The 18,413-nt window shown below is 37.4% G+C and overlaps 1 protein-coding gene across 10 annotated transcripts in view; it reads right to left on the reverse strand.

Annotated features, from left to right (window-relative positions):
• TMC6 (transmembrane channel like 6) overlaps window positions 1-18,413 on the reverse strand; it is a 50,481-nt gene that overhangs the window by 726 nt on the left and 31,342 nt on the right. For all 10 annotated transcript variants that reach the window (XM_074260249.1, XM_074260246.1, XM_074260250.1 and 7 more), the window contains 9 exons: window positions 17,673-17,845; window positions 17,482-17,563; window positions 14,482-14,579; window positions 12,634-12,726; window positions 12,030-12,105; window positions 11,221-11,354; window positions 10,757-10,933; window positions 9,226-9,304; window positions 8,431-8,519 (listed from right to left, as the gene is read on the reverse strand). In XM_074260249.1, the coding sequence (XP_074116350.1) occupies window positions 8,448-8,519; window positions 9,226-9,304; window positions 10,757-10,933; window positions 11,221-11,354; window positions 12,030-12,105; window positions 12,634-12,726; window positions 14,482-14,579; window positions 17,482-17,563; window positions 17,673-17,845 (984 nt within the window). In that variant the 3' untranslated portion in view covers window positions 8,431-8,447. The remainder of the gene's footprint in view (window positions 1-8,430; window positions 8,520-9,225; window positions 9,305-10,756; window positions 10,934-11,220; window positions 11,355-12,029; window positions 12,106-12,633; window positions 12,727-14,481; window positions 14,580-17,481; window positions 17,564-17,672; window positions 17,846-18,413) is intronic.

Here is an 18,413-nt window from a genome sequence, read left to right on the forward strand (position 1 = left end):
AAAAAAAAAACTAATGGTATATTTTCCCCAAATTCATTTAACAATGTTTTTTTAATAGTATTTTATTTTTCTATATATGCAAAGATGGTTTTCAACACTCATTTCCACAAAACTTTGTGTTCCAAATTTTTCTCCCTTCCTCCCTTACCTTCCCTTTTCCAAAGGCAAGCAATCTGATACAGGTTAAACATATGCAATCCTTCTAAACATACTTTGTGAAAGTTTATTTCTTTTTTAGCTTTTTTTTCAAAATATATACATAGTTTTCAACATTCATCCTTGCAAAACCTTGTGTTCCAAATTTTTTCTCCTTCTCTTCCTCCCACCCACTCTCTTAGACAGCAAGCAATCCAATATGTTAAACATGTGCAATTCTTTTCTACATATTTTCAGTTATCATGCTACACAAGAAAACTCAGATCAAAAAGGAAAGAAAATAAAAAAAGAAACAAAAAGCAAGCAAACAATAAAAAAGGTGAAAATACTATGTAGTCATCCACATTCGGCCCCCAGAGTACTCTCTCTAGATGCAGATAGCTCTCTCCATCATAAGTCTATTGGAACTGGCCTAAATTACCTTATTGTTGAAAAAAACTATATGTCATAATTGATCATCACATAATCTTGTTACTGTCTACAATGTTCTCTTGGTTCTATTCACTTCACTTAGCATCAGTTCATGTAAGCCTCTCCAGGCTTTTCTGAAATTATCCTGCTGATAGTTTCTTATAGACTAATAATATTCCATAATATTTATGTACCATAACTTATTCAGCCATTCTTCAATTGATGGACATCCACGCAGTTTCCAATTTCTTGCCACTACAGAAAGGGCTGCCACAAACCATTTTGCACATGTGGGTCCTCTTCCCTTTTTTATGATCTCTTTGGGATACAGGCTCAGTAGAGACACTACTGGATCAAAGGGTATGCAAAGTTTGATATCGCCCTTTGAACATAGTTCCATATTACTCTCCAGAATAACTGAATCAGTTCACAACTCTACCAAAACTGCATTAGTGTCCCAGTTTTCCCATATCTCTCCAACATTTATCATTATTTTTTTCTGTCATCTTAGCCAATCTGAGAAATGTGCCTGAGTTGTCTTAATTTGCATTTCTATGATCAACAGTGAGTTAGAGCATTTTTTCATATGACTACAAATAGTTTCAGTTTCTTGTGAAAACCAAAGGACTTTATATTTGATCTTGAAGGAAATAAGGAGCTGTTTACTGAAGGGAGAGAGGGACATGATCAGATTTAAAGTTTAGTTTAAAAGTTTGGCAGCTGAGTGGAGAATAGATGAGAGATTTGAGACAGGAAAACTAAACAAATGACTTGTGCAATAGTCAGACAAGAGGTGATAAGTACCTGTGCCAAGATAGTGGGTATGTAAGTGGAGAAAAGGCAAAAATGAAGTGGCTAAAAGCCAAATGAAGAAAGAGACATATAAAGCAATTGCTTTATGCTGAGAACAGCTGAATGGAGGAAAACAAGTCTTGCAGCTAATGCTGGGAGCTAGCTAATCTGATTGGAAGAGAGCTCTGTTGCTTGGAGAGTTGGCTGGGGAAAGGAGAAGTAAGATGCATTTTATTGCTACCAAAGTTTGAACAGTGACAATTCTTCACAGATTTCTCTTCCTTGTTTCTTTACCTCAGGCTGGAGAGGATCTTCTGAACTCAGTGAGCTGACCTGCAAGCTCTATGGATTATAGGAGTAAGAAAACTACTTTGCTGAGAAAGTAATAATGACTTACAGACCAGTCAAGAGAGTCAATCTAATTACCTCTGAAGATAAAATTCTTCACAGAATTAAGAGTCTCTCTGCTTTCACTAAAACAACTTAACACTGTTTTGATATGATTCCTTGTAAAATTCTCTTTTTATGTCCTATTTTGTGTTTAAAAATATTGTTTTTTGGAGGAGGGTGTTTGTTAAATTCAGAATATTTTTTTAATAAATAAAATCAAGGGTTTGACTTTTTAAAAAAATTTTTTTGATCTTCCAAGAATAGTAGCTGGTAGAAAAGTGGTTTCATCCAGTAGTAGAAAGGAGAAAACTAGAAAAGGCAAAGTTTGACTCAGTTGATGAAGTAATAATAATCTAGTTCTAAAGATATTAGGGACATAAAGACATGAAGTCCAAAGCTGGAATTGTTCCTGGTACATGGGGTTTTCCTACTCAGGTTTCCTACTCTGCTAAGTTCCTAACAGAGTGTGTCCACTCTCCCCAAAAGACTTGTGTATGATGGGAGAAGATGGCACAGGTTTATGCACTGAACTATTATGGAACTTTATTATCCTTGCTTTAACTTGTTTAGTAAATGTTTCATGACTAAGAATTAGTGGTGAGCTGATGTCCATCCCCTGTAACTGAGTGATTCCATCACTAAGTATATAAAAGGTAAGGTCCCCAGATAGACCAGGATATTTATATCAGCACTTTTTGTGGTAACAAAGAAATTTAAGTTGTTTGTTGATACCCATCAACTGGGGAATGGCTAAGTAAAACAAATAAATCACTGGTGTAGTAGAATTATTATTGTTATAAGAAATTATGAATATAAAGAAGTCTGGGAAGATTCATACAGAATGATGTAAAGTGAAACAGAGTGAAGATTACAAGATACACAGTAACTACAACATACAGCAAAACAGTCACAAATAAATGTTGCAGAATTACAAAGAACAAGTTGGTCCCAAAGAAGAGTTAAACAAAGATGATCAAAAAGAAAATGTCAATTGTTGGAGAGGCTCTGAGAGAATAGTTATAGTAATGTAATGATAATTGAGTTATGAATTGGTGGCTTCCATGTTGGTAACATGGCAGGAGTTCAAGATCTTCCATATTGGAGCTCTCTTCATGAAGGCCATGTATATTGGAACTGAAGTCTACCACAACTTGAAGAATATTATTAAAAAGAAATATGGGGGGCAGCTAGGTAGCACAGTGGATAGAGCACCAGCCTTGAATTCAGGAGGACCCGAGTTCAAAACTGGTCTCAGACACTTAACACTTCCTGGCTGTGTGACCCTGGGCAAGTCACTTAACTCCAGCCTCAGGGAAAAAAAAAAAAAAAGAAAGAAAGAAATATGGACAAGATGCAACAATGTAGGAGATGAGGTAGGCTTTGCTCCTAATATCCTGGAGAATAAAGAATCTCTAGAGCTGCTAAAGAATGCTGCTGGTAAATCTGGCTATCCTTAGAAGATTGTTCTTGGTATGAATGTTGCTGCCTTGGAATTCTTCCAATCCGGGAAATGTAACTTGGACTTCAAGTCTCCTGATGTTCCCAGCGGATACGTCATTCCTGATGCACTTGAAGGCCTGCATAAGACTTTCATCAATAACTACCTAGAGGTATCTATTGAAGATCCCTTTGACTAGGATTACTGTGAAGTTTGCTACTTCATGCATCCAGATGGTCCAGGTTGGCTCACAGTAACTAATCCCAAACTCAGCGAAAAGGCTGTGAATAAAAAAAGCCTACAACTGCCTCCTGGTCAAAGTAAAAGCTAACCCAGTCCAATGGGTGGGAAGTGATGGTTTCCTGTTGTTCTGAGGAGACTAAAGATACTTTCACTGCACACCTGAAGAGTTTCAAAGTTAACATTAAACTATAATATCCAGCCATTCAATTAGTTCACCTAACTTCAGTATTATCTAGCCTTCATCTGAACTCCTCACTGAAAAAAAAAAAAAACTTTTGTCAAATGCTTTGCAGGAATTTAGAGAAACTCTGTCTTTAATATCTCCCTGTTCTACAAATATAACACTAATCACCAACCCTGAAAAAAAGAAAATGAGGTTAGTCTGGCATGATCCATTCTTGGAAAAGTCATGCTGATCTTTAATAATTGGTTTCCCTTTCTAAAAGTTCACAAGTCATCTCTTTAACTAATATGTCCTGGAATTTTACCAGAATTAAAGTCAAACTCACTGACCTATGGTTTGCAGATTCATAAGATATGTGACCTTGTCTAGTCCTGTAACATGTCAATCCTTTTCCATTGATCTTTCCAAAGATCAGTGGGAGCAGTTCAGCAATCATATTTGTCAGGATTTTTAGTATGCTAGTAGTTTGAGTGCAGTGATATAAATTCATTGAAAGCTACCCAGTGTTCATTTACTAGCTGGCTCTCTATTTAGCTTTCATCTGATTTTTAATTGTTAGCCATTTTCAATTCTATCCTTTCCAGTACAAAGATCCAGAGTATCACTTTAATATCAAGTCCAAAGTCAAGAAGTAGGCTGGAAGAATGAACAAACAAAAAAGGAATACATCTTGAAGAAGAAATTCAAGAACAAGGTTCTCTTTTCAGAAGAAGAGAATGATTCTAAAACATCTACATACAAAGCCTAAAAAGAAAACACAGCTTGGACAAAATTTCTGTTAGAATTCCTGGAAGAGTTGATGCAAGGATTTGGTTTTTTTAAGGGTTTAAAATTGTTTTGGAAAAATTTGGGAGTAAAAATGAGAGCTATGGAAAAAAAGAATTGGAAAGTGAATTAACAGCCTAGACAAGAGGTCCAAAACCTTGTCTAAAGCAACAAACTCCTTGAAAATTAGAATGGACCAGGGGGCAGGTAGGTGGCACAGTGGATAGAGCACCAGCCTTGAATTCAGGAGGACCCGAGTTCAAATCTGGTCTCAGACATTTAACACTTCCTAGCTGTGTGACCCTGGGCAAGTCACTTAACCCCAGCCTCAAAAAAAAAAAGAAAAAAGAAAAGAAAAGAAAATTAGAATGGACCAAAGATGGTGGAGAGGTGGCACACAGTTGCTTGAGCTCCATGTTTTCTCTCAGAATTTATTTCATAACAAGCCTCAGAATTAGTGCTTGACTGGAAAAAAAAACCACAAATAATCACCAACAGAAGACATCCTTGAAATTCGCCAGAAAAGGTCTGTGTTTGCCCAGGGGAGGGGACGAACAGACTGGGCTCAGGCTGAGGGCAAGCAGAGAGAGCAAGGCAGGCAGCTTACACTGCAAAGACTGGAGGGGGGAGGGGTGTGATCTCTGCCATTTCTGTGGAATGATCTTTGCTCCAGTGTGGATATTCCGTTTTGGCAGCAAGCCAGGGTCAGCAGAGAAGCTGTAAACACTGGAGGTAAAGAATAAAATCCCAAAAAGCTAGCTTCTCTTGGGACCAGCCACCCCCACCCCCACCCGGAGTGACTCAGCCCGTTCTTAGAGCTTCAGAGCCTCAGAGCTCAGAAGCAGCACAGCCATTGCTGTCCTATTAGTGCCTCACTGCTGTCTCCCACAGCCTGTAGAGGAGTAATACCATCCAGCCCCATCCCCCCCAGAAACAGACGATTGTTTTTCTTGTCAGTTTGTTTTCTTTGATTCTGCTCTGACAAAATGAACAAAGAATTTAAAAAGATTCTAACCATTGGCAGCTTCTATATGGATAGAGAGTAGACTTCAAAGCCTGAGGAAACTAAAAGCAGACTGTCTCCAGAGGAATCCCCAAAGGGGGATATGATCTGCTCCTCAATGCACAAAACTCTCATAGAAGAAATCAAAAAGGCTCTCACAAGAGAGCTAGAATAGAAATGGTAAAAAGGAAAGGGAAGCTTGGCAAGATAGTCTGGAGAAGTCATCCCACGTATTTAAAGCCAGAGTGGATAAAGAAATCAAATCATTGAAAAACAAAATTAGTGAATTGGAAAAGGTAAACAACTCCAAGGAAAATAGAATTAGTGAGTTGGAAAAAGAAAATAACTCTCTAAAAAATAAAATTGGAGAAATGGAAAAAAATTCCATAGAACAAAAAAACTCACTTAAAAACTCAATTGGACAATTACAAAAAGATATTTAAAAAGTGAGTGAAGAAAATACATCATGAAAATCAGAATCAAACAAATAGAACTGAATGACTCGAGGAGACACCAAGAATCAATCAAGCAAAACCAGAAAAATGAAACAATGGAAAAAAATGTCAAGTACCTTCTTGGGAAGACAACAAACCTGGAAAATAGATCCAGGAGAGACAATCTGAGACTCCCTGAAAAATATGAGGAAAAAAAGAGCCTGGACACTATTTTCCATAAAATTATCAAAGAGAACTGCCCAGACATTTTAGAAACAGAAGGTAAAATAGACATTGAAAAACTTCATTAATCACCTACTGAAAGGGCCCCTAAAATCAAAACACCAAGAAATATAATGGCCAAGTTCAACAACCATCAGATGAAGGACATATATATTATTATCTCATTTGATCTTTAGAACTCTATGAGAAAGATACTATCAATGCTATCATCCCATTTCATATTTTCCCTTTGGGGAAGAAGCAAAGCAATTGGGGTTAAGTAACTTGCCCAGGGTTCACAAAGCTAGTGTTCAGGCTGGATTTTAACTCAAGTCTTCCTAACTTCAGGGCCAATACCTTATACACTGTACCATCTAACTATCCCTATCATTCCCATTGTGAGGAAACTGAAGTTCAAGAAGCCAGAATTTGCTCCTAGTTATCCAGCTAGAGATAGAGTTCAATCAGACATGTGCTAGAGAAATCCTGAACTAACAGATTATAAATTTTCAGTATGAGCTTTTATACTTGCAAATCAGAAAACACTACACATAAAAGCTTGATTTGTTGTTTTGTTGATTTCTAGACTTAAGAAAATGATGGGGAAAATGTTTAAAATGAAAAAAAAATTTAAAAATATGTCATGCATTTTCAGAGAGCCTGCTATTAAAATTTACTCCCTAGATTCAACTCTGAATCTCTCCTGATTCAAAGTTCAGCAATCTTTCTACTACGTCACCTGTAGAAGTGCATACAAGGTAAACTCTGAGGCTTAGTGGAAATCTAAGTATCAAAATTATTAAAGTTGAAGTGAGACCATTCTATCACCTAATATAGTGATCTACTTGTTAAAGAAAAGGAAAGAAGGAAAACATATACAGAGATTATGTCATTAATTATCAGCTAGGAAGAAAATTAGTCTTCTCAAGAATTAGAATCCAATTTCATTTCTACTTTTTTTTTAACAATTATTTTAAATAAGATGATATGTGCACAGACTGATATAAATAAAAATAATCTTGAGTTTTATTTCTTGAAGTCTTCAGCAAAGATGCAAAGATTTCACAGATCTTTAGTCAATACAGAAAGGTTTTCCTAAATAAAGAAATGACTAACCTTTCTAATAGAAATTCATTCTTTTTCCTAATTTTTCTTACCTGCTATACTATATACGAAAATTATTTTCCTTACCTGCTATATCATATATAGCATCTGGGAACACAGTGAAATAGAGCTAGGCCAGGAAGAACTAAGTTCAAATCCAACATTAGACACTTTCTAGCTACGTGATCTTGGGCATGTCACCTAATTTGTTTGCTTTAGTATCCTCTTCTATAAAATGAACTAGAGAAGGAAATGGTGAACTATTCCATATTTTTGTCAAGAAAATCCCAAATGGAGTCACAGAGTCAGATGTGACTGAAGTCACTGAACAACAAAATACTATATATAGCATAATAGCTAGGAAAAGATGTTTATGCGTATATAAAGCTTTCTTCCCTACACCTCCAAGATACACACACACACACACACACGCAACCTATTCATATTCAGTAGTAATTGTAAATTATCGAATGTCAGAGCTAGCTGGAAGGGACCTTTAGAGTCCTCAAATCTAATCCTCTCATTTTACAGATGAAGAAATTGAAATCCAGAGATTGGAAACAGTTTGTTCAGTGCTCCTTCCTTAGTCAAGGAAAATAAGGAATAGAAACAGAATCCCCTTGACCAACGAAATACAACAATAATAATTAGCATTTATAACACTTTAAGGTCGCAAAAATCTCTCATATATAATCTTATTTCATCCTCATAACAACTGTGTGAGATAGTGCTATTATTATCCCCATTTCACAGATGAGAAAGATTAGCAATTCTGCCCAGAGTCACAGAACTAGTAAACATTTGAGTGAGGATTTGACCACAAGTCTACCTGACTCAAATCATGCACTATTTTTGCTATAATACCTTATATCAGTGCATCATCTTTAACTCAGGGATAGAGATTTCCATAGAATAGAGATTTTTGGCACTGTTTTCAGGAAGGTAACTAACTACCAAGATAGCAGGGGTGTGGGGCAGGATAAAAAGGCTGAGTCCTAGGGAAAACATTTAACTATCATTTCCTATGAGGCTCTGGATGCTTCATTGTGAAATAAAAAAACTAATAGCTGCCCCAGTGCAAAAGGACTTTGTACACTAAAGAATTATCAGAAGATATCACTGACCCTGCACTTCTGGTAAAATATTCTAGTCAAAAAGCCAATCTTTTGCCCAGGCCAGTCCTAGCTTGTCTAGGTCTGCATCTCCCTTTCCTTGTTATGTCTACTACCCCCCTCACCCTCACCCTGCCACAGCTCTGAGTGCCCCTCACCCCATTCTGGCCTCTCACCTTCCGGCTTCAGACTCTTATTGGTGGATTGCCTTCTTCTCATAAATGGAGTGAATTTTGTTGATAAGAAAGATTTTATCTTCTCCCTCCTGGAACAGTAGAGACCCAGAGGAGAAGAGAAGAATAAAAAAGAAAGGGACGAGACACAGATGAGCAGAAGGAACGAGCTTATCACACACACACACACACACACACACACACAGAGACACACACTCACAGGTGCATGCAATGAAACAATATACATACAGACACCACATGTGTGTATACATCATGCATACATGTACACACACATGGGCACAACAACTCACATAAATGTAAGCATATATGTATGGGCATATTTTATTTATTTATTTCTTACACATTATATATTTATATATACTTATATGTATTACATATGTAATATGTGTATATTACATTAATTACATATATAATATATATTATAACACATATAATACACATACTAATACATGTGTACATGCACATTTCCTGTTGGTTGCAACATTATATGCACGTACACACTACATAGAAGCAAACACCAAATTCACTGTGCACATACACACCCATACACATACTTAAAGCCTTTGCACCTATCACACATGTGCAGGACACTGAATGCTTATACATACCACACATATATTTGTGCATGCAGATCACATACAAATACTGCATATACACCACATGCACCTATATGTGCAAACATTATATACACATACTATGTACATGTCACACATGCATGCATACAACCTACATGCACATGTGTGTATCTCACATACACACACATATATACACTCTTACATTATTAATATGTTCCTTGAGGAGGCAGATAACTTTCCGCTGTCCCTTCACCACCTGGATATTGAAATAGATTGCAACTCTAAAAAACAAAACAAAACACAAAAGTTCATAAATACATACTATTCTTTGCCCATGTAGGCAATTACAATAGTCCCTCCACTCACTGGTAAATAGGTATTTATTAACCCTCAGGCTCATTAGCTTAGAGTGAGATGCAAAGATGAATGGAATAGCAAGTTCTCATCCATGGGCTAGTGAGCTTCCCTCCCAGATCCAGACAATCTGTGCCCCTTATCTTAGCCAGACCTAAAGGACATAGGCCAGAAAAGTGAAGGAAATAGTCTGGACTATTTAGATTTTTTTATTTAGATTTATTTAGATAGAACATTGGACGGGAAGGTAAGAAAACGGCAATTTCTATCTGGCTTCAGGTACTTACTAGTTGCATGACTCTAAGCAAATCATTTAATCCCTGCCTGCCTCAGTTTCCTCATCTGTAAAATAACGATAATAACAGGACCCACCTTCTAGGATTGTTATAAGGATCAAATGAGATATTAGTAAAGTACTTTGTAAACCATTACATAAAAGCTAGTATTCTTTCTTAAGAACTTTGGAATTGATTGGGTGACATGGGAGACACTGTCACAGGACCATCCAGGGTGCCCTCTTTAGAAAAGGTGCTGTGCTTAATGAGCAAAGCAGAATTGAATGTGAGATGTGGAAAATTAGGAAATCCATCCCAGACCTTCACATGGACCATTTGTGTCTGAGATGTAGCAGAGCATTCTGAGCTTGTTAGTCAAAGCAGCCACAGTCAACAATAAGTTTGTTGATTCTAATACAGTGATGTCATTTTGGTCATCTTTGAGAATGTGATAACTGCTATAACTATATAGGTTAGCTGAATGAACCAGTGATGATGGTGATGAAGACACTGCATCATTCTCATAAATAAGACAATAACTCTCTTTACTGAGCAAAGCTCTGTGACAAGTGCTACTTGAGAAGGAGAAAGACAGAACACTTGTATTTTTTTATTTTAATTTTTATTATTTGTATTGTTTCCAGGAATACAAATCAAATGTCTTGCCTTCCATTCCTTGTAATAGGAAGAGGAGATATCAGACATGCTCCTATGACCATTTATCCCAACGAACTCATTTTACAAAGAAGAAAACCAAAAACCAGATAGGGGGAAGAAAAGTCACACAATTATTTGTCTTCAGACAGAGGCCAGATGATCATTTGTCAAGATCTTGAGCAGAGGATTTCTATTAAGATACATAGCCTTTGAGAGCCTTTTCAATTCTGTAACCTAGTAGCAGGTCCTATGTCATACATATTTATATGACTAACCCTTTGCTCACAACATACAAGGTGGCTAGACAAGATCTGAGATCAGAGAGCGGAGGATGGGGGGACCTATGAACCATAATCTGAGGATGTGAAATAGTTTCTTTCAAAGAAAATGAATGGGTCATAGGATCATTTCCCAACTCCCTCCCCACCTACAGCCCTATTTACTCACAGAAGCACAATTGACATCAGGAAAATAAAAAAGGTATTTTCCACCAGATTCTGGTGAATCCAGGTAAACCAAGTAACACTGGGACTGGCTTCCTCCAGGCGATGAATCCAAACTTTCCCAGCCTCATAGATGGTATCCAAGGTCCGGAAGGGGCCACAAGTTCTGGAGGGTCTGACTCTGAAGAAGAGAGATTACATAAACAATATGAGCCTTAGAAACTTACCCTCAGATCCTAAAATGATCCCAAAGCCAGGTGCCTCCCTCCCTCCCAGCTCCTAGTTCTAGTGTTCATCACTTCCAGCATGGAAGGATTGGCCCTTCATAGACTCTCAATTAAAATGTCTTCCTCACTCTCACGCCAGTCTCACCATACAGTTCTATCCCTACATCCTAAGAGAAACTGTCAGCAAGACAAATCAAATAAATAAATCCCAAAGCTGACCTTCCCAGAAATGTCTACTTACTGCCAGATGGCATAGGAAAGGAATATGGCTGCCCCTAAGAAGGAGGGGAAGCAGAGGAGAGTGATGAAAATAGTAGTCATATGTGAAGCTCTCCAGGGTTTCCTAGGTGCCTGGCAGTTTGCCATGAGGCTGATCTAGAAAAAAAAAAAAAAAGACAAAATATACTGTTTTTTGTAGTTCCCCTCTCTCAGCCTCCATCCTTCTAACCTAGAAATCTAGAGGAGAGAGGAAAGTGCACAGACAGACCAATGGGGTCCGAAGGGCTTTGGAGTTTTGTTTTGTTTTATTGTTGCAGAGACAGGAAGGTTGGAGAAAATAAAGCATAACAAGGAAGTCTGTTTAGAGAAAGGCATAATGGAAGCAGAAGACAGAGGTAAGTGGTTCTATGACCCAGCAAATTTCCATATAGATAGGAAATGGAAAGAATAATTTAGATAAGTCACAAGGGGAAACTGAAATCTCTTGAAAAGGGTCAGAGTCAATTATATATAAAACACTCTGCAGTAACAACACACACGCTTCTATATTTGAGATTCTAGCTTGTTTGAAATTCTAGTAACTCTGAAAGATAAGTGTTGAATCCTTTTTACAAGTGAGTCTTGCTTGCTGTGTAGATGTAAAATAGCCCACAGTTTCAACCAGAAGTCAATTTCTAAGGCTACAATTCCTTCTTTCAGGGTAAACATTAAATTGTGAGCTCCTCGAGGGATTGTCTTTTGCCTCTACCACCAGCATTTAGCACAGTGCCTGGCACACAGGAAGTCCTTAATAAATGTTTATTGACTGACTCTACAGTAGGACCTCATTACCTTCTTGATATAGAACAGGAACAGAAGCTTGAGAACCTGGATGACAGGCAGAAGAGGAGAAAAGAGAACACCCAGCCTGCAGAGAGAGAAACAGAAGAGAAAGATCCCTTCAAATCTAGGACTACAAAGGTCTGCTCCCAACCCCTGCCCTGCCTCCCCATCCCTTGGGGCAGAAAACTGATGAGCCTGTGTTCAAAGAGGTCATGGAGTCCTCTGAGTTGGGGGAGGGGGGCTTTTCATATGTCAGCCAGTGTATTCAAGGACATATGGAAGGATTTCCGGCAGAGTAGATCTGCTGGTCAATGGAAATGGCCACAAATCCCCTCCTTTCTTCCATCCAAGGTATCATGGTGGGAAATAATAGAATCCAGGACTGGGCCACACTCTCAAAAATAACTTCATCCAGCAGTGAATCTACCCCCATCTCATAGGGGTAGCCATGCAAATGAAATATAAACCTTGTCCTGTAGGAAAATAAGGGAACATGGAGGAAGGGAGGCTAACCTAGCTTCGAGGAAGAAGCAGCATCTTTTCCATCTCAGAGACAAGAAGTTATTCACACAGGCTCTGTGAAGCTACTAATGGACCAAAGTGGAGAACTCACCAGGTCAGGGTTTGTCCATAAATCAACTCCAATACATTTCGAGCAACATCAAACTCTGGTTTCCGATCCTGCTTCAGCTTCTCTGAAATGAGCCTATAGGGCAAAAGCAGCATTGTACCTGAAATATGCTTTGCAAATCTTAAAGTTCTAAATAATAATAATGATCACCATAGCTAGCATTTGTATAGCTGTGTAAGTATCATAATAATAATTAAAATAGCTAACACTTATAAAACACATTAAGATTTACAAACTGCTAATACTTTCTAGTTGTGTGACCCTAGACAAATCACTTAACCCCAAATGCCTCAGCAAAAAAAAAAAAAAAAATTATAAACTGCATTACAGATCTCATTTTATCTTCACAATAACCCAGAGTGCTATTATTATTCCCATTTTACAAATGGTAAATGGAGAGAGATTAAATGATTTGTTCAAGTGTCATAATGCTAGCTTTATTCAGCTAGCATTATTATTCAATTCAAAAGAGATTAGAATGTCAGATGTTATTATATTGACTAGGGTTTAATCCTAGCTTTGCCACTAACTAGTTGTGTGATCATGGAGAAAATCAGTTTCCCTTTTAAAATCTCAGTTCTCTCTCATGTAAAATAAGGGAGTTTGACTTAATCTCATAAAGATCCCTGCAGCAATATTTTAAAATCTGGAGCACAGAACTGTGCTGTGTAAGATCACATAACTTGGAATTGTACGAACCCATGATCTTTCACCACACCACTTTGAGAGGCTAAAAATGCCAGCATTTGTTATACTGAATTAATGTGAGAATGAGTCATTTGCACATGGGAGGAGGAGAGGGAACAAAGAGAGGCTAAGTAGCTTGCCTGAGGTTACAGAGTAAGTCAACAGACTCACCAAAGAGAGAAATATATAGAGAGCTTTTTCTTTTTAATTTTAAAAAATCTATTACTAATACTACTAGTAGTAATAATACTTATATAGCACTTTGAGGTTCACAAAATTTTATTTTTGTATTATCTCCTTTGATCTTTTTAACAACCTCATGTAGTAGGTGCTCCATTTTACAGCTGACAAGTAAATTTCTGAGAGATTAAGTGGTTGATAAAGGACCACATAATCAAGTGCCAGAGCCAAGACTTAGAATCCAGGTCTTCTGGACTCAAAATACAGAACTCTTATCCTTTACATCCCACTGTTTGTGTTAAGTAAAAGATTTCCAAAATCACTATTTATGTTGGAGAAGGCAGAGAAGGAGTCAAGAAACTAGGGGCAAGAAATGGGAAAGAGAGAAAGGAAGGAATAAAGGGAGGGAGGGAAGGAGGGAAGAAGAAGGGAGGATGAAAAAGGAGGGAGGGAGGGAGGGAGAAAAGAAGAGAGGAAGAGAAGAAGGAAGGGAGAAAAGGAGGGAGAGAGGGAAGGAGGAAGGAGGAAGGAAAGGAGGAAGGAAAGGAGGAAGGAAGGAAGGAAGGAAGGAAGGAAGGAAGGAAGGAAGGAAGGAAGGAAGGAAGGAAGGAAGGAAGGAAGGAAGGAAGGAAGGAAGGAAGGAAGGAAGGAGGGAGTGGAGGGAGTGGAGGGAAGGGAGGAAGGGAGTGGGGAGGGAAGAAGAGTTTTCCAACTGACCAGTTCCAATTGGTGGTCCAGTTCTATCTGTTTATCCTTCATTTTCAAAGAGAACATCAAAGAAATGAATGCCATAACATACAAGTGAATTGGATTTAAATGAGCCAGGGTTGTGCAAAGTCACCTACCTCACTTTTCCCTCCGGAGCCATCTGGGTCCAGTAGCTGGATATAGATCAGGAGATGGCCCTAGATACAGGGGGAAACCTTGGCCTTTTTAAGCTCAAATCTTCATCAAGTCTCTTACCTCCAGACCAGCTCTCCAAAGAGGGTGTCCACGAGTGTGAAAATAAAGTCCATCACCATGAAGCGGTAGAGCTCCTGCCCCACAAACGTCTCCCAGCACTGGTGATGACAAAAAAAAAAACCCTCTAACAGCAGCATACACTTGTAGGTTTTGTGTTTACAAAGCAGTTCCTTACAGATTATTTTATTTAAAGGTAGATTCTGCAAAGAGCATCAATCAGCTCTCTTACAGCCCTAAGAGAAAATACAATCTTTCTCTATTCTTTTTTATAAATTTTATTTATTTTTTATAAAACTTTATTTTCAAAATATATGCATAGATAATTTTCAACATTCATATTTGCAAAACCTTATGTTTCAAATTTTTTTATTTCTTCCTTCTCCTCACCCTCTTCCCTAGACACCCTCTTTCCTAATCCAATATAGATTAAACATGTGCAATTCATCTATACACATTTCCACAATTATCATGTTGTACAAGAAAAATCAGATCAAAAGAAAAAAAAGAAAACAAAAGGCAAACTACAGCAAAAAAGTGAAAATACTATGTTGTGATCCACACTCAGTTCCCACAGTCCTCTCGTTGGGTTCAGATGGCTCTCTTCATCACCAGATTATAGGAACTGATCTGAATCATATCATTGTGAAAAGAGCCATGTTGGACCCCAAAGACTCCAGCTTTTGGAATAAGAACTCACTATTTAACAAAAACTGCTAGGAAAATTGGATACTAATATAGAAGAAATTAAGGCTTGACCCACACCACATACCAAGATAAGTTCTAAATGGGTTCATGATTTAGATATAAAGAGTGATATTATCAGCAAATTAGAAGAACATAGGATAGTTTTACCTCTCAGATCTATGGAGGAGGAAAGAATGTATGGTATATCCAAAGAAGAATTGGAACTCATAACTGAAGACCAGATAGATGATTCTGATTATATTAAGTTAAAAAGTTTTTGAACAAACAAAACTAATATAGACAAGATCACAAGGGAAGCAATAAAATGGGAAATCATGTTTACATTTATTAATAAAGGCCTAATTTCTAAAATATATAGATAATTTACTCAAATTTTTAAGAATTTAAGCCATTCTCCAAGTGACAAATGGTCAAAGGATATGAACAGACAATTTTCAGATGAAGAAATTAAAACCATTTCTAATCATATTAGAAGGTGCTCTAAAATCACTACTGATCAGAGAAATGCAAATTAAGACAACTCTGAGATAGCACTACACACCTGTCAGATTGGCTGAAATGACAGGAAAAGACAAGGATGAACGTTGGGGGGACTGTGGGAAAACTGGGACACTAATACATTGTTGGTGGAGCTGTGAAAGAATCCAACCATTCTGAAGAGCAATTTGGAACTATGTTCAAAAAGTTATCAAACTATGCATATCCTTTGACCCAGCAGTGTTTCTATTGGGCTCATAACCCAAAAAGATCTTAAAGGAGGGAAGGGACCCACATGTGCAAAAATGTTTGCAGCAGCCCTCTTTGTAGTGGCCAGAAACAAAATGCAAGCAAACAACAACAAAGAGTGAGAATGCTATGTTGTGATCCACATTCAGTTCCCACACTCCTCTCTCTCTGGGTGTAAATGACTCTCTTCATCACAAGATCATTGGAACTGGCCTCAATAATCTTATTATTGGAAAGAGTCACATCCATCAGAATTGATCATCACATAATCTTGATGTTGCCATGTACAATGATCTCCTGGTTCTGCTCATTTCACTTAGCATCAGTTCATGTAAGTCTCTCTAGACCTTTCTGAAATCATCCTGCTGATCATTTCTTATACAACAATAATATTCCTTAATATTCATATACCACAATTTATTCAGCCATTCTCCAGCTGATGGGCATCCACTTGCCACTACAAAAAGGGCTGTCAAACATTTTTGCATATGTGGGTCCCTTTCCCTCCTTTACGATTTCTTTGGGACACACGTCCAATAAAGACACTGCTGGATAAAAGGGTATGCACAATTTGATAGCCCTTTGGGCACTGTTCCATATTGCTCTCTAGAATGGTTGGATTAGTTCATAACTCCACAGTGTCCTAGTTTTCCCACATCCCTTCCAACATTTAACATTATTTTTACCTATCATCTTAACCAATTTGTCTTTCTCCATTCCTTATAGAGAAGAAAACAAGTTCACAGTTGGGACCAAATCCAGTCCTCCTGGCCCCTAGACCTTCCAACTGCCTCCATCACCTCAGGGCCATAAATATTTTGCTTGTCCCCATGTCCGAGTATCTTCCTAATTCTTTTTGAAAAAAATTTTTGGAAGGGGGGAGGAAGAAAAAGGGTCGTGATGCAAAATGTTCTAAATAGGGTCTTAAAATGTTTTAAATGTTCTAGAAGGAGTCTTAATCAATATCCTTTATGATATCCACTATAATCAATTCAACTCAGCAAACAAGAAGTGTCTATGTATGAAGCATAGCATGCAAATAGCCCTCTCAACTTCTAGAAATGCTTTTATTGAATATCAGAAATGATATGCTTAATGATTTTAGAAAAACATGGAAAGACTAACATGAAATAACAAAAAGCAAGAGAACATTATATACTGTAATAGCAATATTGTGTTAAGAAGCACTTTAAACAAATAAGTTATTTTGACTATTATAAATACCCAAATTAACTATAAAGGACATATGCAGGAAGATGTTATCTGCAGCCAGAGAAAGAACTGCTAAATAAAAGTATGGATAGAATAATTCTAAATATATTATACATATATTTTGCGTCTAATTTTAGCCATCTGGCGGGGGGGGGAGAAAAAAGAAATTCTTGCATGTTAATTTTATTGTACATTTGAAAGGAATAGCAAGTTATATATAGTAGATCTGCAGTTTTGTGTGCAATCATCTTTTTTTACTGTACTATGTTATGGAAATGCTTGCTTTATTCCATAAATTAAAAATAAAATTTAATAATGAAAAAATAAAAAAAGAAATGTTTTTCTTAGCATGCTTACCTGGTCTTCCATTGATCTAACTTTACGACCCATCCAGTGGTAACAGAGAAGTCCCAAAATAACCATCTTGAGAATCAGGTTCCTGAGAAATGAGAGTGAATGAGTGAAGGATGCTGGAACAGATGCAGGCAGGCAGGCAAATCAGTCAGGTCCCCAAAGGGTGGCATTGGGAGAACAGAATCCTGCCCTACCTGCAAATGGCTACATAGACCTCCAAAACAGGAGAATCATGCTGCTCCCAGATGGCTAGGACATTGTAGAAATAGGGAACCACCAAGTTGATGATGCAGACTATGAGGGGAAGAGCCAGCAGACGAGCTTCCTGGAGCTTCTCACTAATCGTCTGAGTCCTAATCTCATGGTTCTGTGGGTGAAATGATAAGGGAACATGCTCACTCATATAGAAAAGATAAGGTTCAGGTTAACTCTGTGGCAGGTTAGGCATATTTCTGGCACAGTAAATCACTAGGCTGAGCCTTGGAGAGGAGAATATATTGAGGTAAAAAGTCTATAGGGTTGGGGATGGATCCAAGGTTGAGACAGGTACTCAGGATCCTATTCTCCTTTCAAAAAACATATGCAAAATCAAAAAACATTACCCATACATATTTCAGCATTCCTCTGAAGTCATAACTGGACAATGTATATGTCAACATTTTTTATAATGTTATTACTTTTATAACTTGTTCTCTTTGATTTATTTACTTTAGTGTTCATCAATTTTTAAAATTAATTTTATTCTGAATTTAAATACTCTAATTGGAACATTTCCATATTTATAAGCATATATATATTTATGTATATCACAAAATAAAAAAGGCATACATGGAAAAAAATCTGCAAGCCATGGACTAATTACCCAAAATCTGATTGAAAGACTTAAGGCATAAGTAGGAAATAATAAGGGAAAAGGAGAAAAACAGAAAATAATA

This window comes from Sminthopsis crassicaudata, chromosome 4, assembly GCF_048593235.1.
Source record: "Sminthopsis crassicaudata isolate SCR6 chromosome 4, ASM4859323v1, whole genome shotgun sequence".
Taxonomy (NCBI): Eukaryota; Metazoa; Chordata; class Mammalia; order Dasyuromorphia; family Dasyuridae; genus Sminthopsis; species Sminthopsis crassicaudata.